Source organism: Asparagus officinalis, chromosome 5 (assembly GCF_001876935.1).
Source record: "Asparagus officinalis chromosome 5, Aspof.V1, whole genome shotgun sequence".
Lineage (NCBI taxonomy): Eukaryota > Viridiplantae > Streptophyta > Magnoliopsida > Asparagales > Asparagaceae > Asparagus > Asparagus officinalis.
In genome coordinates, this window is record NC_033798.1 from 77,200,730 (window position 1) to 77,223,108 (window position 22,379).

General features: G+C 39.1%; 2 protein-coding genes across 2 annotated transcripts; both read left to right on the forward strand.

Annotated features, from left to right (window-relative positions):
• On the forward strand, nucleotides 1,017-8,712 carry LOC109843999 (cytochrome c oxidase copper chaperone-like). Its single transcript, XM_020413005.1, has 2 exons — nucleotides 1,017-1,119; nucleotides 8,155-8,712. The coding sequence occupies exon 2, from the start codon at nucleotides 8,176-8,178 to the stop codon at nucleotides 8,416-8,418; it is 243 nt and encodes an 80-aa protein (XP_020268594.1). The 5' UTR covers nucleotides 1,017-1,119; nucleotides 8,155-8,175; the 3' UTR covers nucleotides 8,419-8,712.
• On the forward strand, nucleotides 9,675-14,825 carry LOC109844001 (ubiquitin-NEDD8-like protein RUB2). The gene is made up of 3 exons (XM_020413007.1): nucleotides 9,675-9,834; nucleotides 11,332-11,591; nucleotides 14,482-14,825. Exons 1-3 carry the CDS (start codon nucleotides 9,742-9,744, stop codon nucleotides 14,591-14,593), a joined length of 465 nt encoding a protein of 154 aa, XP_020268596.1. The 5' UTR covers nucleotides 9,675-9,741; the 3' UTR covers nucleotides 14,594-14,825.

The following is a 22,379-nucleotide window of genomic DNA, read 5'->3' on the forward strand; positions in this document are numbered from 1 at the left end:
TATCGTGGTTAGAACCCCGACGGGAAACTCGCCCTTCGCGTTGGTATATGAGTGCGCGTATTCATGTCAAGATGCACGACGTTATCGTGGTTAGAACCCCGACGGGAAACTCGCCCTTCGCGTTGGTATATGAGTGCGCGTATTCATGTCAAGATGCACGACGTTATCGTGGTTAGAACCCCGACGGGAAACTCGCCCTTCGCGTTGGTATATGAGTGCGCGTATTCATGTCAAGATGCACGACGTCGCATTAGAATGCTAAGCACGAAGCATAATTATAGGTTGATAAGCTGAATTTCATATCGTGGTTAGAACCCCGACGGGAAACTCGCCCTTCGCGTTGGTATATGAGTGCGCGTATTCATGTCAAGATGCACGACGTCGCATTAGAATGCTAAGCACGAAGCATAATTATAGGTTGATAAGCTGAATTTCAAGTGTGATTTGACTTAATATGCTTCGTTGTACCTCAAATCGATGTCATCCAGCTTGTTCAATATAATCTTGAACAAAATTTATGTTTAAGCCTTTTTTCCTTTCTTGAGATATCAATTGTTAAAATAGAATTCCATGACATCATCAAAGTTGGTAAAAGTTGAAATTAAGGTATTAAAGTGCAGATATATAATTTTACTCAGTAAGCACTGATATACCGTCACTTATTTTCCGTAACATTAATATATCCTAAGTTGTTTAAAATTGGCGTGTTAGCGTTCTCAATCATGCAAATGTGAAAATTTTTACTTGAATGCTTCTTATGATGCTTATAGTCTAATTATAGAGTTTTTTAAAGTTATTAAAATATGTTAAATTTATCATTAAACCTAGCAAAATTATATTTGAAACTTATCTTAATTTTACTTTAAATTAGAGTTCGGATGTTCTTTTATTCCAAAAGGTTCGATCAAAATTCTTGGGGGGCCTTGGAAACCACCCGTCTAACCTTCTTATACACGGGTCGGGTTCGACCGTTACTTATGTTGTAAAACCCGACCCGGCAGCCCAATGCCATGGGGGTAGTTGAGTTGGGGGGCATTTAAGCACGGGGAAGTAACAGAAGAAAGTCTGCGGAGAAAAAAGAAAACAGAGAGGAGGAAAACATCGGCCTGCAAAAGAAAGGTAATTTTCGCCTTTCCGCTTTCAGTTATTTTTAGGGTTTTTATTTATTGTTATAATCAAGTTTTAAAACCCATAAAATCCCCAAATTTACGGTATCGCTTGATTAATAGATGCTTGGGATTTAAAGTTTTTAAGTTTTTAATAAATTCTTGTGAGTTGACGATTGGGAATATTGAACACCCATTCCGTTCTCAGTTAAAGAGTAAATTAGTGGTTTATCAAAAAAGTTGCAGTAGTAACCTAGTTGTTTCCTCCTGGCTACTTTAAATTTCGAGGTAGTTGGGTTTAGTGATTTCTATTAGTTTTTTTTTGTTCAACTTATCAACGTTTCAGATTTTATAGAAGAAAAGGAGAAAAGCTTCGAAATGTTTTGTTTTACTATTATAAGTTAGTAAATACTAGGCATTGGCATGCTCACCGCATGCGCGATAAACCGTTTGAGAAAGCATGGACTTGAAATGTATTCACGAAGACGAGGCTGACCTTAAAAAGAAAAATCAACAACTCAATGAATGTTATGGATACTTTGAAGAGATGTAACATTAATATCGCTTCTTATTCTCTTCTAGTACATCGAGAAATTTGGAGCAGAAAAAACTCCACAAACCAAAATTTAGATAATTTTAAACCGCAATAATTGAAAAGTGCTCATTACTAGAATTTGAACCTAGGATAAATCATACGTGTAATAGACACTATTCAATTGAACAAGAAATTTGAAACAATCTAACTATATTACTTCAACATATTGCTAGTATTCCGGTGCACGTGATGCGTGCTTGAGGAAGAATATCGATTGTTGCTAGGTTTTATTTCAGATATCCAATTGTAAAATAATTTCCCTTGATTTTTCCATGAGTGAGGTCATTTCTATTTAAATTAACTTTTGACTTTAAAATTTCTTTTTATATAATTTTCTTTAAATTTACATCCAAATCTATCCTTGTTTGATATCCAAATTTGGTTCCTTTTCTCTTCTAGAGAAGAAGGAAATTTATGATTTTGAAGGAATTAAATAAATTGATGGTAAAATACAATGTTGAAAATAGCGATAACGCGTAGCGTAATGCTCACCTCCGGTTAACGTAAAATTTAAAATAGCGTAACTCTTAACGTAGGTTAAATAATTTATTATTATTTAAATATTTTATAGATACATAATATTCAAAATCAAATAATATAAATAATCATCACAATTTTCAAACATATCATAAAAATATTATCACAAATCAATATATCATCAAAATTTCACAACAAAATCAACCATGAGTAAGTTAAATGAACTTAAATCAGTATTCAAGATCGTACATTGATGATTCCAGAAGTCAAACAGCCTCCAACTGGGCGTGAAGAGTTCAGAAGTCGATCGGGGATCTCTGGGAGCAGCGGAGATGATGACGAGGATGAAGACGAGGATGGCGAGACGGAGGAAGTTTTTTTTTGAATCTGGAGAGGAAGAAGTGACGGGAGCAAGGATTTAGGGTTTAGACGCGGGGTCCACCCACTTAAACTCAATCATAGCCATCAAATTCTTTTAAAAATCAATCCCAGCTCTTGAACAATTTAACCTAAGGTACGGAGCGCTATGAAGACGCGTTACAAAGCATACGCTATGGATAAAATAGTGTACGTTATTTTGTTTCTGCACTATTCAGTAGCGCTACGTAGCGACAGGGCGACGTTATGTTACGCTATACGTTATTTTACACTACGAAACACGTTATTTTCTACACTGTTGAAATGTTAATTTATGGCCTTAGATTAATCACCAACTCTCCAGGAGTTAAGAAATTGAACAGAAAAACTATCAGAAGGAAAATTTTGAGGTAACTCATATAAATTAAGGGGTTGAATAGAAATTTCAAAATTTTGTTGGACTAATTAAAAGATACAAAAAATTAAGGTATCGATCTCTAAAGATCCTTCTTTACAGAAAGTGTTGGACTAATTAAAAGATACAAAAAATTAAGGTATCGATCTCTAAAGATCCTTCTTTACAGAAAGTGCAGCTAGCCAGAAAGCCCAAAAAATCTATTTAAGGTATCGATCTCTAAAGATCCTTCTTTACAGAAAGTGCAGCTAGCCAGAAAGCCCAAAAAATCTATTTTTGTCTTCTTTGGTTTAGTGCCTTTTCTTTTTTTAATGAATTTTCAAAAAAATTCAGCGATGTAAGGACTATGATCAGGAAACAAAGCATGATTACACCAACCTAAGCAATGTAATTATGTTGAAAAAGATCCTCAATGTTCTAAAAAAGGAAACAAAACCATTTTCAGGAAGAGTTGTTCAAAGAACCAAATAGCAAAAAGAAAAAAAGTAGTGCTCCTTCTATTTTAATTCATTAAAACAAATGATGCAAGATGAAATTGTTGGATAGGCTTTAGCTTCCTCTTCAAGCTTGCTTTGTAATGCTCAATTGAGTTTCTGCTTCAATGATTGTTGGAATTAGGGGTAAAGCAGTTCTATTTGAGGGAATTATGCCAATCAACATGAAGGCAACAAAAGTAACTGTCGATTAACGTTGTGGGAATTATGAGTAAGTTACAACTCGAGTACGTTGTAAACAAAAGATAACTGCCCATCTACTATTTGGCTTCTTCAGTTCAATTGAATATTCCACAACTTCACCCATTTTGCCATTAGAAAAAAACTTTATGTTTATCAAAAAAAGAATTGTAAGTTATGGGACATGTCTGGGATTTTCTGAAACTGTGACTTACAAAAGGTATAAAACTGAAAGTTGGAACCAAAACCTGGTCGTTTCTTAATAATAGTAATAGATAGATGAGAACTTAGCCATCAATATGTCTAACCTTCGTCATTAAGTTCGATGCACAATATGTTTAAATATTATTTAGGCAATGTATATACGCATTTGCTATCTATAGGGCCAGACAGTTTTCTAGAAACAAAATTAAAGTTTGTTTCTGTCACGCCCCGAACTACAGCAAAATTTTATAAATATGGACTTTGCGACAGCAACGACCTATGCACAATACAAGTTCCGTGCACAAGTCAAACCTGACACTTCATATAACCTATGAAGCACGAACACGCATAACATGAAGCCGTGTCGTGTCGTGTCCGTGTCGGACACACGTGTCGAACACACGTATCCTATATATTTTTTAGGATTTGCCTCGTGTCGGCGTGTCGGATGGCCGTGTCGGATCCGTGTCCGTGCTACATAGCATATAACATAGCTATCTCAAAATATACATATATCTGCTTATGATAGTAGCTCGAAACAAACTGTATATACATATATATACTCGTTAGTTACATTCCACAACCCTATCGTTACAATTATTTTACAACGCAAAACACTCTTTTTGCTGAACATAACACCACTGGAGTTGTGTTTTTCATATAAGCACTTCTTTACAATGCCCACAACCAAAAAATTAGGATTATTACATCGCTATCTTGGATCTGGAAAAAAATGGAAAAACAACGGGTGAGTTCAAGCTCAGTGAAAACATTTTCTACTAGAGTTCCTAAATATCTAACAAAATAAAAATAATAATTCCCAAAAATATTGAATTATAAGCTTAGCACATGATATTTCAAAAATGGCAAAACATGGTCCAAAATAATATATTATTGTTATATTCAAGAAAGAAAGCGCAAGTTGAATATATCGTACATAATTTAGAATCAAAATCACTTTAAAAAATATGTAATTATTAAGAAGAAAAATAAACTATTAAACTTGGCAAAATCAAAGTATTATCGAATCCTTGTTGCCACATTCACCTGGTCCCTCTGGCTTTAGGGGGTGGGGGGGACCCGGGGTTTACTTGGTCAGTAGCGGTTGGTTCGCGTCTCGCCCGGTCCACACACCGCTCGCCCATGTGCTGGGGATGAGCCCCCTGGTACTTAAGGGGTAGCTCCTTGCGGATTGTTGGGGACTGGGGGGATTCGAACCGGGGTGCGGCGGACTCCAAAGGGAGTTTAAGTGGAGGTACTGACCAAGGTTCCCTTGTCAACAAAAAAAAATCAAAGTATTATTATTTTTTTAGAATCACAGTCAAATCTCATAATCTCAAATCTCGGTGAGATCTACATAAAATGCAAGAATCACCTCATAGATCACACTTAGGCTACGAATTTTAGCCCAGTAGTATGGGAATGCCAAAAGGCATCACATAATACATAGTTTTCGGGAACAGAATGCACATAACTTTAACGTAAGCTGCCGGCCACATCACAAATGCCAAAAGGCCACATCACAAAGCCCATAACGGGCCACATAAAGGTACATTCTAACCATACGACAAGCACAAACATATGACTTCATAGTGGACTTTCTGAGGGGTTTTAAAAACATCAAGAACCACTTGTCAAATAACTTGATTTTTTTTTTTGAAACACGTCTCTTGACACATTATTTGATTTCAACAACATCACTTACCAAATTACTAAATTTCAAGCACTTTCCAAATTAAGTGAGCAAGAGTAAACTCATTGTATCAATGGAAATGGTGCAACAAATTAACTTTATTTACTTTTATTCCAAATATCAAATAACAAAAAATCTATTGAACTCATTAAACCACTAAAGCATAATTAAACCACTTATTTCTTTGATAACCTTCAAATAAATCAATATTCCTAGTTATTTGGGATCGCTGAGAATCATAATCACTTGTCACATTTAAATAAAATCAAATTTATTTTTAATGTCTCATAAGAAATCAAAATCGTATTATGAGTTAGGCCACGATAGAATCGATCAAATCATATATCATTTTCTATACATAAGCAAAGTAGAATAATTATTTTTCAATCACAAGATCAATCCATTATAATATGCATAGAATTTTATGTTATAAAATAAATCCTAGTGAGAAATAAACTCACAACATGACTTCCTCAATATTTCTCCTTCTGATATCAACCTGATCCTATAATATAAATATATAAGACTAATATTAATTCAAGACAAATGCATATTATAGGATAATTACTGCAAAATTTAGAATCAATCAGATCAATAATAGTTTTTCTATAAATAGGTTCCATGTAGGTTTCTTTTCTAATTTTAGCAATTTACTCAGCTTAATTCCTAACTAAGTTTGAATTTACTGAACAATAGGGTCCTCATGAATATCTACATTCCTTTTTATCTTTTGGACCTATATATAAACTAATAATCTTTTAGGGTCCCAAAAATTTTTTGTCATTTTAATTTAGTTTAGTCATTCACTCTCCTCTATCCCTTCTTCTTCCCGATTCCTCTTCCCCTTCATTCTCTTTTTTTTCTTTCGGTTTTCTTCTTCTCCTCTCTCTCTCTCTCTCTCTCTCTCTCTCTCTTTCTTCTTTGCGGTTGCACAGGAGCAGGCGCGAATCCTCCACGGTTGGCGGTGAGGCTTGTCGGTCATCGGGGTCGACGGCGAGATCCTCGCCGGCGATGGTAGGTGTTCTTTTCTTTTTTTTCGAATTTCTTAAGAAATCAGATACATGAACCCCTTAAAATTGAGGAAAATCAATGAAGAGAAGGGTTTATACCTTGAGTCGAGTTGAATTTAGGGTGGGATTCCTTTTTTTCCTTTCCTTTTCGCTATCTTCTTCTTTCTCTTTTCTTCCCCCTTAATTTCCCCCCTTTTCCCCCTCTTTATCCTCTCTCGAGGCGGTGCACAAACACCGACGTTGTGAGGCGTTGGGGGAACAGGGATTTTTTTATCTTATTATTATTATTATTTAGGGTTATTACAGTTTCGACCTTCAAAAATTCATGATGTGTCACCTAACTAGGAAATCCACTCACTGATGTTGTTATCGTTCCATAAAATGTATATGGTCAAAAGCTTATGCATTCAATAATCTCTTAATCTTATCCTTCTAATGTTCCTTTCGTTCTATAGTATTCACCCTTCAGTTTGTATCCATTCGATGAATGAGTTAGAAATCTACGACCACATTATTCTTCGTCTACATGTATTTATGGTGTAAAAATTGAGATGAACGGTGTGGATCATCCATTAGGATGACTCGCCAAATTCACCTACATGCTTTACATTTTCTAATTGGACCTTACATCCCAGTGTTCCTGCATTGTTGCATTCCATGGCCATTTTCATTACATCCAAAAATCTTACTTTCAGACTCTAATTTAAATTTGTCATATGCACCTATCAAATAAGAAGTTAAAGATGGTGATTGATGGTTTAATTTAGTAACATCTCCTAGTGAGAAATGTATGCAAACCTTTTCACATGCTTCGGACAATATTTCTTGGAGTAAGGCAGAGACGTAAGAAGGAACTATTGCACATTTTATCTCAGCTTCATCAGCTATGTTAATATTTTCATCCTAGATACTGTTCATGATTAACTTTAGATTTTCTTTTTTTCTTTTTCCCCCTGATTCATGAAGTGTTTTATTCATCAAACTGGGAGTCTGCATAACAATACTAGCTGTAGAGAATAGCCAATTCCTCGAAGAAAAGAAAAGAAGGTTCTTTTGGTTGATGTATAGCCAATTCCTCGAAGAAAAGGAATGAAAGTTCTTTTGGTTGATGTTACGGTCAAACACTCCCTATTTAAGTAATTTAGACTTTAGAGAATACTCACGCTTATAATGTTCTTCACCCAAGAAGTGGATGATTGTTTTTATTCTCGCCTCATTATTGTTTTTATGTGCAATAAATATAAGTGGCGCTCCTTTTTTTTAATTTGGATGCCTTTTCCAATCCAAAGCATTGTTCATATGCCTCACTTTTATCATTTGTACTGTTATTCACCCTGGATGTAGATTGTTGTCATTCTTGCCTCATGCTTGTTTTTTATGTGCACTAATAATGCACAGCAGTTTTTTTTTTTTTTTGGCCCCATTTGTATTCCTGTTCCAATTTGTAGCATTGTCCATATGCTCTTCTATCATATATTATCATAAGGTCCCCTAATTCCAACCTTCCATATAAACGTGATTTGGCCTGATGGAATTCAACAATAAATTATGAGTCTGTGCAACATGCATCTATTTGCCTGAAGGAAACTCAATTATAACCTTCCATATTTCCATTATTTGAAGGTTTTGATTAATTTGGCTTCAATGGGTAACACACAAGTAACTGCGCAATCTGAGCAGATAGCACCAGAATCCCCAGCAATCACTCAAGACCTGACTACAAAAGGACCAGAAGCCGATGCAAAGCCGAAGAAGAAAATTTGCTGTGCCTGTCCTGAAACAAAGAAGCTTAGAGATGAATGCATTGTGCAACATGGAGAGAACAAATGCGGTAAATATATTGAAGCCCACAAACAATGCCTACGGGCTGAAGGGTTCAATGTGTGATGATCTTTGGATGATAGTTCAGGCTGATAACAGTTAACTTTTCAGAGATCTTGGATGATTTTTTCCCCCCAAAACGTATACTTGATCTGTTCATCTGTTTGAAGATGTAATGAATAAAAATGCCACAATGTTTTTTTATGGATATGTCTATTGCTTTGTGCATGTACACTGCAGTTTTGTACTGATATCATAGCAGTTCGAGGTTTCTTTCTTTACTTAAAATGTTGGGCTCGCCCACTTATAGAGATTTCTTGATGTTATCTCATAAAATTGCATCTTTTTATGTTTGATGAATTGTGAACATGCTACTGTGAATGACTATCTCATGAAAATTTCATCTTTTCTGTTTGATTAACTGCAAAAAGACTTCTCTGAGATATGTTCATTACTAAGAGTTATGGACATAAATTCGAAAACCAGTGGTAATTTCTGTTACACTTCATGGGACAGTTTTGTTCTTGAAACCAATTCCTTTTTTTTAGGATGTCTATATCATTGATTATGTACCTTCTATTGTTCTGTTAAAAGCTCTTTTTAACGACATTCCTTTTCTAAAAGAATTGTTGCTGGGCGTGTTCTTGAAAGCTGGACTTTTTTGGTGTTTGCTATCGTCTAAAGCCGAAGGAAATGAGGGCGTGCTCCAGAGTTACGACCAGATTGTGCACTTCGATGAAGGGATGGAGTTGTGGCCAGAGTTGGGGATTCCCATTGCCCTCATGAGTAGTACAGAACCGTCCGCATATTGTGATGGAAAATGTGGAGACCATAAGAGTTGTACCTCTCAATTCTCATGTACTGCTAAACATAAAGAAGTAGAGTCCATAACAACTCATAATTTCTCCTTGTAATACAAGAAACGGTTCCACTCTTTTGCGTCTAGTAGTTCGAGAGTGAAGTAACTCTTGTAATGCAGATACCGTTGTTTTCTGAAATCTGTATTCACTCTACGAGTTTGAATCCTATAAGAACACTTTCTTAGCTGAAATTGCCTATGGTCCTCCAATTTGGACGGCTGAGATCGCAACCTATATACTAACAAAAAGAAAAAAAGGGTAATTGAGATTTAAGCCACCTAAATAGATGTTTATGGGGATAATTCACGTTGAGAAGCGTTTTGATAAAATTTGTGTTCTAATTGAACTACAAGACCTAGCCAGACTTGGACCCCTGACTCGGTCGGAACAGTTCCACACGCGCTGATCACGTGATATTGAAATCGAATAGAGCCCCAAATTCTCTCTTTTATAAACCGGCATCCTTCGCACTTTTCAACTCGCGTCGACTTTAAGCAGAGAATTCAGAGCAGAGAGAGAGCGAGAGAGAATGCAGATTTTTGTGAAAACCCTAACGGGGAAGACGATCACTCTCGAGGTTGAGAGCAGCGACACCATCGACAACGTCAAGTCCAAGATCCAGGTCTCTTCTAAATCCTTTTCCCTCTCTTTGTTCCCCAATTTTGTTTGAATCGTCAGCGATTAGTCGGGATCCAGCTGTGATGTGAGGAAAATTGGAGAATTTTTACTGGGGTTTCATCCTAATGTTCTATATTTCTGACTCCTTGGTGAAAATTTTAACTTTTACCGGACGCCGTCATGTGTTCTTGTATCGTGTTTACATAAATAAACCCGAGATTGTTGTTGATGGTAAGGGTGGCAATCCATCAAAGTTTGTAGTGATCAATTCCTGATTTATCGTGAAAATTTGGTTATTTCCTGAATATACGAAAACTCCAATGATAGATTAGATGTACTTAAACAGATATGTGTGACTAGCTAAGCGGTAAAAAATTACCTAGTGTTCATCCCTCCACTTTCAACGGATAACATTGGAGGAGTCGAGAACTTACCACAAGACAATGTTTTAAAACAGCGGTCTAGGCGCTTGCCTATGTGTTGGGGCGCCCAGGGGAGTCGCTTATGCGGATTGCACCGTGTGGGTCATGATTGTGATTTTCTCCGTTTCCGTCTCCACGCCCTCCAGTCTCCTCTGGCCTCCTCCACCAGCTCTGAACACTTACCCCTCCCCTTAAAAAAAGGGAGAGGGAAAAAAAGAAATCCGTCTAGGCCCCGTTTGGGCGCTAGACGTTGGGTTGGTGCCTACCGCTTTTTGTAACATTGCTACGAGAAATCTTTGCTGCTTTTTAGATTACGGATCATTTTTTATTCTAGACATGCATTAAGAAGGCAATAATAGGGAGTAAATCTTTTGTTATAGATTGTCACTGTTAAGATTAAGGAGAACTTTTAATAGAGTGATTTATTTAGGGTTAGGAATATTAATTCCAAATCACATCCATCCACCTATTTATCATAACTTTCAAGATCAAATCCTAATCCTTATTAGTCTGCTAGTCCAAGCCTCGTGCAAGTTGATCCACGAGCCACACTAGGGCTGTGCTCAAATTATCAGTTTTGGTTGAATTTGCCTGGATTCTTAATAGACCCATAATCGTCCTAACCTAATATCATTCATTTGAATGCTTTCCATCAAACAACTTCCTTCATAATTCATTCTTTAGAGTATACTCACCATTAGTTTGCAATTATTAACTAGTAAGATGATATGCATGGTGAAATTCCACCTACAACTTTCCCCTTTATAAGGAGAAGCGTGACAGTACTGAAAATGCTATATTATAAATATATGAATAGAACTAATGGAACATTTATGGGAGAGGGACTAATTTACATCTTGTAAGTAAATGAAATAGGACTGATAGAAATCAGGTCCGACCTGAATCTGAACCAACCCAAATCCAAACACATTAATTTGATAATAATATCAATACTGTTAATTCATAGATACTATAAAGCGAAGCTGTCAGAAAATAGCAGCCAAATATTTCCCAAAATGATAGGAACATTTGAATTTCTATTCTTAAGTTAAATTACGAGTATATGGCTTGCACTGCAGGATAAAGAGGGTATACCTCCTGATCAGCAGAGGCTAATTTTTGCTGGAAAGCAATTGGAAGATGGAAGGACCCTGGCTGATTACAACATACAGAAAGAGTCAACTCTTCATCTAGTTTTGAGGCTTAGAGGAGGAACCATGATCAAGGTGAAAACTCTTACAGGGAAAGAAATCGAAATTGACATCGAACCCACTGATAGCATTGATAGGATCAAGGAAAGGGTTGAAGAGAAAGAAGGGATTCCTCCTGTGCAGCAGAGGTAATGTTTATTCCATCAATTTATTTCAACTTTATGCATGTAAATTTTCTTCTGCCTGTTCTGTTTGCAGGCTAGATTTTGCTAGATTCTTCCATATGCTCATTCTTGTCTTATTATATCTAGTTGTTTAAGTTCTTGATTACCTTGTACGGTAAGAGCAGCCGGGGGACAGTGAAACCTGGTCAAATGCATAAACCATGTTTTTCTTCAATGCTCAATGATTTTTTTTACTTAGTTTCTAATTGAAGATATTATTTTGGATAGGACAAGTTTTTAAAATAAACCCTTTTCAAAAATTATTTAGAAAAAACAACCTAGTTGAATTTTATTTACAAAATTCTATCCACTTTCAGCCACATCACCAAAGTGAGATGAAACAGGGTCGTTTCTTAGAAACCTGTGATTTCGTAGTACACGGGGTTGCCAAACCCGTGTATTTAGCAAATGATACTAATTACACAGGAACAACCCCCAGTGTTTGATGCATATTAGCAATTAAACGGGGTAGCCCGCCTAATAAATATTTTGTCTTTACACTTTCTACAAATTTTGAATGCTGACCAAGTGGTGAGAGGAGCTGACTTTCATTTTTAAGGTCATTGGTTCAAATCCTAACTCCATCAAACTAATATATTTAATTTTTATGTATTTATGATGGCAACTGTGTGATTCGAACACATTCACTCTAAAAAGTTAAACCCTTAATCCAATGCCTTTAACCAACTTAACCAAATTACATTGAAGTAACAGTTTTGGAAAAACAACTATAGTTTGGATCCAAAGTGTATAATCAGTAGAGTTAGTTAATTAAGCCAATATTAATTCATCAACTACTTACATGGGCAACCCCGTTTATCTACAAAACTTGTTAGTTTTAAAAATGACTCAGTTTCAGCACACTCTGCTGATGTGGCTGAAATGGGTCGAATTTTGTGAATAAAATTGCAATAGGTCAATATTTCTAAATTAATTTTGGTCTATTTTAAAATTTTGTCCTTTTGGATATTATATATTACTTTACATCTAACTGCTTATGTGCCTATTTATTATCACTTTTTAGAATAAATTTTTTACAGTTAATTGCCACTATTTCGCTTTCTGCAAGTTTTTTCGTCTTGTCTATCTATTGCTGCAATTTTCTGTTGCATTACTTTGCAATTTGTCTGCTAACTAGTAGAAATCAACTATCTAGCCCTGCTCACCTGCCCCGCCCCGCCCTGCCCCCAACACACAAGTATTCCCTAAAATTAATTAAAAAGAAACATGGGGCAGAAAACTACCATAACCACTGTATGTAGACACGTGGATGGAGATGGTGACCAGAATTTCTACCATGATATTCTGAAGTCCTATTTATGAAATCATTTACTTGGGTTTTGAGCTCCTATCAGCCCAATGATAACTAGACGAACAACATTCTGGGAAAAAGGTAAACTGGCCTTCTTAAATGATATGCACATAATAATTTACTTAATGGAGAGATTGGAACAAGGTAAACTGAATTGATCTCATATTAGTAAGACCAACAGTTAAAAAAAAATTGATGGAGGAGATAGTGATTTACTTAATGGAGGAGATACAGACAAGGTAAACTGATTTTGTCTGCTGTTAGTGACCCCAAGAGAAAAAATATTAATTTATCAAGCAACATATTATGCATAAATAAGAAAAAGTTAGTTTACTCTTATAGTATATAGATCCAAAAAGAACTTGGAATAAAGACTTTGTTGTTGTTGTAGGTTGAAACTGAATTAATTTAAATTTAATATCAAGCAAGCTATAATGTAAATTGATTAATGTATTAATTTGATTTTGCGAACTATTTATAAGAAGTCAAAATATTAAAATTTTACACATCTTGCTATCGCGCGCATGCGGCTGGGTGGGGGGGTGTGGGGGGGTGGGGGGTGGGGGGGAGATGAACCATGGCCCTATTGCGGTGGAGAAATATATAACTCAAGGTCCCTCAGACCAGCTTGGCCACTTCAAATGTTGGGAAAAAGTGGGATATATCTGCGAGAAAGTAATATGGAAGGTGTAATTTTGGAACAAAAAGGCGTATACAAACTGCTCTTAGAAATTAAAATGGGTTTAAGACCTATCACCAAAATCAACTCTTTTTATTATGACATCGATAAATATGGCAGTAGAAGTTAGATTTTCCAGTTTTCTTTTGTTTTATTCGGAACTATATTCTGAGCTTAGGTGTGAGCAGATCCTATCTTTATTGTATGATGTATTATGTGATCTAATCATTTGGATCATCATTACATTCTTCTTGGTTTTCTGGGCCTTCTTTCGGGTTCACAAATTCTGTACATCTTATTCATATATTATAACTGCTCAAAATTGTTAGCACTTATCGACTTTATGGCATCCTACTTCGCATGAAAATATGCCACTGAAGTGCAGCACAATGGTGAAGAAAGACGTAGTGTCACCTAAAACTTCCTACATGAGGCATGATAGAAATAATCTAGAACTTCTATGTGATATCATCTAGAAAATGCTACCAAAGAGAACACCTTGTACGTCCGGAATGATATCTGAAAACAAATATCGATCAGTTTTCCATACAATTGATTCCTAATTTCTTCGAATAATTTGGAAAAAATATGCAATTTCTCTAGCGTCACACACCTTGTTCGCGGAAACCTAACCTTTGACAGATTGTGTAAAAAAAACTAAAAGAATTCATTATTTTGGTCATACATGCCGGATAACATTGCTGGTCTCTTTTACATGATTATTAGGTTACTGCTTCTGATATTGTTGTTTTTTAATTTTTGCTCATCTTTATGTATAGGTTGCCTACTCTTGCTTTCCTAAGCTCTTTACATGTTATAGTGTGACTAATTATATACTCTTGTTTCCCTTTGATTGGATGCAGGCTCATTTATGCAGGCAAGCAGCTCGCTGATGACAAGACTGCCAAGGAATACAACATTGAAGGTGGTTCTGTGCTTCATCTTGTGCTTGCTCTTCGGGGTGGAAGCTATTAATAAAATAACTACCAGTCACAAACTTTCTCAACAAGCGAAAATTGTCAATGTCTGAGTGCTCTTGATATAAAATACCCATGCGACATATTTCTTTCTGTTACATTTTATGGCTGCCAATTATGAACTCACTCGTTTTTTCTTGACTGTCATTGTGAAAAAAGATTCAAAGAAGGCTAAGGATATCAAAAGTTTCTGACAATAGAATTTCGCTCGTCATTTTCTTGGTGATTTATATCCATGAACATGCTTGTTGAGTTATGCCATGCTGCTCTAAATTTGTGTCGTGCCTCCATTTGAGACATACAGCAGTTTGTTGGTCATTAGAGTCAAGATCAGATATGTACCTAAGGAAACAGATACTGATACGGGTGTATCTTCTCTTCGGAACTTAGCGATCCTCATGGGAGCTTGAGGATAGATGATTCTCATACTAGCATGAGAATAGGGGGTGTCAAACAGTATAAGGGAACACAGGAGGAAGCGTGGAACAAGACGACGAGCAGAAGAATCGAAGTACCCAGTTTTCAGCCTGTGAGTCGACTCATGACTGTTATGAGTCAACTCATCAGGTTGAGTCGACTCATGACTGTCATGAGTCGACTCATCGCTGGTTATTGAGATTTCTCCAGTTTCTGTCGAGTCGACTCATCTCAGTCATGAGTCGCCTCATCGAGGGTTTCCTGGTTCGTTTGGGATTCTGTTCACACGAATTCCTGTTGGTTTTGGGTCTGGTTATTTACCAAACTGCCATCCACGTTTGTACTCCACGTTTGTACACCTATATAAGGGGTTGTTTTAGGGTTTCTAAACATCTTTTAGGTCAGAGAGTTTAATCAAGAGAGATTAGATTCTATATTGAGATTTGGAGAGCTTGTTCTTCAATTCTAGAGTGAGATTGTGAGAGAGAGATTGTAATCTTTTGTTCTTCATAATCTAGAGAATGTATTTTCCTTCGCCAAACTGAATTGTTCTTGTGTTTTGGTCGTCCTCTTCTCAACCCACCTTTTGGTAATTCCGCGACCAAAGGGTGCTCGTACGGCAACTCGTATCAAGTTGGTATCAGAGCATCAAATCCTACGAATGGGGCATCCTGTGCATGGTCCTTACTCGATCCCAATACAAGGAGCTTGGCGAGATCATTATTTCATTGGAAGGAGTCCGAGTTTTAAGGAAGAAGAAGATGGCTGAAGGAGACAATTCAACGAGGATTGATGCATTGGAGAAGCAGATCGAGACGATAGGTTCGACTCTCACACAACTCGTCAGTCTTATCCATGGAGGTGGCAAACAAGGTGAATCTTCTTCGAAGAAAATTGTTGAGTCCGATGTGGAAAGAGTAGATTCAGATTCCGACGAGGAGGAGACCATTAAGACTGTATTGCATCAAGGTGGTAAGAATTCTTATCAGAACCTGAAGATTGACTTTAAGGTGGAGATTCCTGTTTATGATGGGAGGTGTCGTGGAACAAGTTCAAGGAGCTACTTAGGAAGCAGTTCTACCCGGTGGGATTCCTTGAAGAACGTTGGTACTAGTGGTATGGCTTGCGCCAAAGGATCAATCAAACCATTCAAGAATACACTACGGAGTTCCAGCAGCAGGCGATGGTCCTTAACATTGCGACAGAGGAATATTCCGTGTTTATGAAGTATATGGCGGGTTTGAGCGATCACATCCGAAAGGAGATGAGGCTATTCACGGTGGAATCAATTGCAGAGGCAAGCGTGAAGGCCATTGCCATTGATGGTAGGCAAAAGAAGGGCAACGAGGCTAAGGGAGACTCCAAACAGACGGGAGGCGAGTCTAGTGGTTCTCAATCTAATGAGGAGAAGAAAAAGGGTGATCCAGGGAAAGCAGGGCTGATTTGTAGTCACTGCGAGAAGACAGGGCACGAAGCTGATCGGTGCTGGGAGAAGTATCCTCATCTCAAGCCAAGAGGGTTGAAGAAGGAGGAAAAAAAGACATACATGATAGCTCAAGGTCCGAAAGAATGCACAGATTCATGCCACGGTTGAAGCACAATTGAAGAAGTCACAAGCAAAATACAAGGCGAAGCATGATCAACATCGGGTTCCTTGTAACTTTGGCGTGGGCGATATGGTGTGGCTGAAATTGAGTAAGGAGAGGCTAAAAGGAGAAGGCAAGAAGTTGAAGCCTATTCGTTATGGTCCGTTTCGGATTCTCGATCAGATTGGCGACAACGCTTTTAGGCTGGATTTGCCGCCTTACTTAGGCATGTATTCGGTGATCAATGCTGAGTACTTGAAGTTGTTTGAGCCTCCATTACTGGATGATGAAGGTGATGACAAGGTGATCTTACCGCATGTTGATGACTTATGGTTTGATAGAGAGGAGCCGCTGAAGGAAGACTGCATTTTGGAGCGAAAGACGACCACGACAAGAAGGGGAATGAAGGAGTCGTTTCTCATTGGACGTCAAGGTCAAGTTCCTAGCAAGGCTAAGTGGTTCAATAAGGAAGGAGGGGCTCGCGAGTTTCCTTAGCTGAAGTTCTAACTTGAACGGGACTTCAAGTTCTTAAAGAGGGGACACATGATACGGGTGTATCTTCTCTTCGGAACTTAGCGATCCTCATGGGAGCTTGAGGATAGATGATTCTCATACTAGCATGAGAATAGGGGGTGTCAAACAGTATAAGGGAACACAGGAGGAAGCGTGGAACAAGACGACGAGCAGAAGAATCGAAGTACCCAGTTTTCAGCCTGTGAGTCGACTCATGACTGTTATGAGTCGACTCATCAGGTTGAGTTGACTCATGACTGTCATGAGTCGACTCATCGCTGGTTATTGAGATTTCTCCAGTTTCTGTCGAGTCGACTCATCTCAGTCATGAGTCGACTCATCGAGGGTTTCCTGGTTCGTTTGGGATTCTGTTCACACGAATTCCTGTTGGTTTTGGGTCTGGTTATTTACCAAACTGCCATCCACGTTTGTACACCTATATAAGGGATTGTTTTAGGGTTTCTAAACATCTTTTAGGTCAGAGAGTTTAATCAAGAGAGATTAGATTCTAGATTGAGATTTGGAGAGCTTGTTCTTCAATTCTAGAGTGAGATTGTGAGAGAGAGATTGTAATCTTTTGTTCTTCATAATCTAGAGAAGGTATTTTCCTTCGCCAAACTGAATTGTTCTTGTGTTTTGGTCGTCCTCTTCTCAACCCACCTTTTGGTAATTCCGCGACCAAAGGGTGCTCGCACGGCAACTCGTATCAGATACAAATATACTAGTGTCAGTGAGCTCGAATCAAAGACCAATATATAACCAGACAGTTTGGAAAACTGGAATCATCAACTTAGTTATGTTTAGCAAACATTTGACATATTCTTACCAAGCCCCCTCTTTCCCGATCATATGGTTGAAATGATAAAATTCTCGAATCAGATTGCCTTGAACTTGTACTCATGATGCATTGATGCATTGGGTGATCACCTATACCACCCACATCGCCTTGCGGGTGTCTTGGGTAAAGTTTAGAGCCTCTTCAAGTGGTTCAACTCTTGACATGTCTTGACATGTTAGCTATGTTTGTTGTGCGGGCAACATTTGCACGCACAACCTCATTTGCTTGTGCGCACAACCCAGCTCAGTTTACATATAGATAAAAATACACCTTATCCTCGGATGTTGCACGCACAACCTCGTTTGCTTGTGCGCATGTGAACAGGGGTGTTTATGTGGGGGCCACACCTCTACGTGTGCATGAGGAGCTTTGCCCAATTCCAGCGGGTAAAAGCCAAGGCCCATTTATTAGGCTTATAACCGCATCAATCTCCTATATAAGCCTAATGTCCCTAGGGTTTTCGGCTGTGTGGGAAATCAAAACGCAAGGGAACAGTGGCTTGGTGAAAAGCTGCTGGGAAAAATCGCAAAAGTCAGAGAGGGATTTTGTTTTCTTTTGGCGGCTGAGCAGAGGGAATTGCTGGTGTTTGTTGAGAGAAAAAGAGAGATTTTGAGGAGAGAAAAAGAGGGATTTACAAAAGAGAGGTTAATTTCTTTTGGGTAAAAATTAGATTTTTTTCTTTCAGACGAGCTTGTGGATTGTACAAGTCGTCGGTGTTCTTCTCATAGTGGAATCTCCCCTCACCCCTCCCGTGGACGTAGGCAAGTTTGTCGAACCACGTAAATCTCGTGTATTTACTGTTTTTTGGGTTGTTGGCTATTGCTTGTAGGATCCCAACAATTGGTATCAGAGCTGTTATTCAGATTGGGAGTGGTGTAGCTTCTGATTTGAGGTGGTGCTCGGCAATTTCCTGAGAGAAGCGGATTTGCTAATACAAGCGAAGAATGGCGTCAACAAGTAAAACAGTTAAAGTGGGAAAATACGAGATTGAAAAATTCAATGGGAAGAATGATTTTTCCTATTGGAGGATGCAGATGAAGAACACGTTGATTTCGCAGAAATTGCACAAAGCTTTGGCGGGAAAAGAGAAGAAGCACAAGGATATGTCTGATGAGGATTGGGAGGAGCTGGATCTGGAAGCACGGGCGTCGATTATCCTTTGCCTTGAAAGGGATGTAGCTTTTTTGGTAGATGGAGAGGAAACGGCTGCGGGCGTGTGGTCGAAGTTAGAAACCACCTTCATGACGAAGAGTCTAACGAACCGGATCTATTTAAAATCCAAATTGTATACTTGCAAGATGGAGGAGAGCTCATCAATCCGGGAATACATCAACAAGTTTGATAGGATTATATCGGACCTGAAGGACATCGATGTGACTGTAGAAGACGAGGATCAGGCGCTTCTACTACTTCTATCTTTGCCGAAGTCTTATGAGAACCTGGTGCAAACACTGATGCTTGTGGGAGACAATTTGACGATGGATGAGACTAGAACGGCGCTTCTAGCAGATGACCTTCGGAAGATTGCAACCAGTGACATGACTACTGGTGGTAACAAAGAACTAGCGCAGGGATTGTTTGCTAGAGGAAGGAGCAATGAGCGAGGAAAAGGCAAGGGAGGAAAGTCTAGATCTAAATCGAGACCCCTTGCGGGACGAGCGTGCTTCAAATGCGGTGAAGTTGGGCATTTCAAGGTCGACTGTCCTAACAAGAGAGTAGGTGGGAAAAAGAACAACAACAAGACCGAGAGAAGAGAAGGCAAGGAAGAGGCGAGTTACGCATCGGAGGAAGGGAGCGATAAAGAATGCTATGTTGTTACGGGTAGCGAGGATACCTCCGGGAAGTGGATTCTTGATTCTGGTTGCTCTTACCATATGTGTCCAAATAGGAAGTGGTTTACTACCTACAGGAGCATTGATGGTGGAACCGTATTGATGGGGAACAACCATGCTTGTAAAACGGTGGGGCTAGGTGATATCAAAATCAAGATGCATGATGGAGTGGTTCGAACTCTAACGGACGTGCGGCACGTTCCCGCCTTGCGGAAGAATCTTATCTCAGTGGGTGCATTGGACTCCGATGGCTGCAAGATTGTTACAGAGAACGGAGTGAAGAAGGTTGTTCGAGGTTCCCTAACAGTGATGAAGGGTGTTCGTCACGGTAATCTATATACTCTCTCGGGTACGACGGTGACAGGAGATGCAGCGGTTGGAACTGAAGGAAGTGGTGGAGACCCATGTGAGCACGAAGTTAGAAAGCACCTTCATGACGAAGAGTCTAACGAACCGGATCTATTTAAAATCCAAATTGTATACTTGCAAGATGGAGGAGGGCTCATCACTCCGGGAATACATCAACAAGTTCGATAGGATAATATCGGATTTGAAGGACATCGATGTGACTGTAGAAGACGAGGATCAGGCGCTTCTACTACTTCTATCTCTGCCGAAGTCTTATGAGAACCTGGTGCAAACACTGATGCTTGTGGGAGACAATTTGACGATGGATGAGACTAGAACGGCGCTTCTAGCAGATGACCTTCGGAAGATTGCAACCAGTGACATGACTACTGGTGGTAACAAAGAACAAGCGCAGGGATTGTTTGCTAGAGGAAGGAGCAATGAGCGAGGAAAAGGCAAGGGAGGAAAGTCTAGATCTAAATCGAGACCTCTTGCGGGAAGAGTGTGCTTCAAATGCGGTGAAGTTGGGCATTTCAAGGTCGACTGTCCAAACAAGAGAGTAGGTGGGAAAAAGAACAACAACAAGACTGAGAGAAGAGAAGGCAAGGAAGAGGCGAGTTACGCATCGGAGGAAGGGAGCGATAAAGAATGCTATGTTGTTACGGGTAGCGAGGATACCTCCCGGGAGGGGATACTTGATTCAGGTTGCTCTTACCACATGTGCCCAAATAGGAAGTGGTTTACTACCTATAGGAGCATTGATGGTGGAACTGTATTGCAAACGGTGGGGCTAGGTGATATCAAAATCAAGATGCATGATGGAGTGGTTCGAACTCTAACGGACGTGCGGCACGTTCCCGCCTTGCGGAAGAATCTTATCTCAGTGGGTGCATTGGACTCCGGTGGCTGCAAGATTGTTACAGAGAACGGAGTGAAGAAGGTTATTTGAGGTTCCCTAACAGTGATGAAGGGTGTTCGTCACGGAAATCTATATACTCTCTCGGGTACGACGGTGACAGGAGATGCAGCGGTTGGAACTGAAGGAAGTGGTGGAGACCCATGTGAGCACACACGGTTATGGCATAGGCGGCTTGGGCACATGTCAGAGAAGGGTCTAGTTCTGCTTGGTAAGGAGGGTTTGCTGAAGAATCTGAAGAAACCTTGCATGGATTTTTGCGAGGATTCTATTCGGGTGCTATTGAGTATTGTTACTCATGGTGATCTTGAGCTGGAACAACTCGATGTTAAAACGGCCTTCTTGCACGGAGACTTGGATGAAGAGATCTACATGCATCAACCTGAGGGTTACAAGGTTGAGGATAAGGAGCATCATGTATGTCGCTTGAGGAAGTCACTCTATGGACTGAAGCAATCTCCTCGGCAGTGGTACAAGCGATTTAACTCCTTCATGTTGAAGCATGGGTTTTCCTGAAGCGATTATGATTGCTGTGTTTACATTCAGAAGCTTCGTGGAGGTGATTATATTTATCTCCTTTTGTATGTGGATGACATGCTTATTGCTTCTAAGAGCGGGGTGGAGATAGATAGGTTGAAATCTCAACTTGGTAAAGAGTTCGAGATGAATGACATGGGCGCTGCTAGAAAAATACTGGGTATGGAGATTAGAAGAGAACGGGAGAATCGGCGATTGTTCTTGAGTCAGAAGGGCTATATAGAGCGGGTGATCGCGAGGTTCGGGATGCAAAGTGCTAAGTCGGTGGCGACTCCATTGGCTCCACACTTCAGACTTTCAAGTAAACAATCTCCCACTACAGCGGAAGATAAGGCACACATGGAGCGTGTTCCTTATGCTAGTGCAGTTGGCAGTTTGATGTACGCCATGGTGTGTACACGTCCAGATATTTCACAAGCGGTTAGTGTGGTCAGCAGGTTCATGGCGAATCCGGGAAAGGCGCACTGGGAAGCAGTGAAATGGGTCCTGAGGTACTTAAAAGGTACCGCAGATACGGGTCTGTGTTTTGCTGAAGATACATGTCAGTTTGACGGGTTTGTTCACTCTGATTATGCGGGAGATCTAGATAGACGGCGATCTACTACTTGGTTGTGGGGTCTTCTAGATGATTTGGGGATTGAGCAGGAAAACGTGAACTTGTGGTGCGACAGTCAGAGTGCAATTCACTTGGCGAAGAATCAAGTTCATCATGCTCGTACCAAGCATATTGATGTCAGGTATCATTTTGTGCGGGATGTCATAGAGGAAGGTGATATTTCTCTCATGAAGGTGCACAC

Excerpts from the sequence above, each read along its gene's own strand:
- LOC109843999 (XM_020413005.1), top strand. The coding sequence starts at position 8,176 with ATGGGTAACACACAAGTAACTGCGCAATCTGAGCAGATAGCACCAGAA.
- LOC109844001 (XM_020413007.1), top strand. The coding sequence starts at position 9,742 with ATGCAGATTTTTGTGAAAACCCTAACGGGGAAGACGATCACTCTCGAG. Across the intron at positions 9,835-11,331 it reads ACGTCAAGTCCAAGATCCAG|GATAAAGAGGGTATACCTCC; the intron begins GTCTCTTCTAAA and ends CTTGCACTGCAG. Across the intron at positions 11,592-14,481 it reads ATTCCTCCTGTGCAGCAGAG|GCTCATTTATGCAGGCAAGC; the intron begins GTAATGTTTATT and ends GATTGGATGCAG.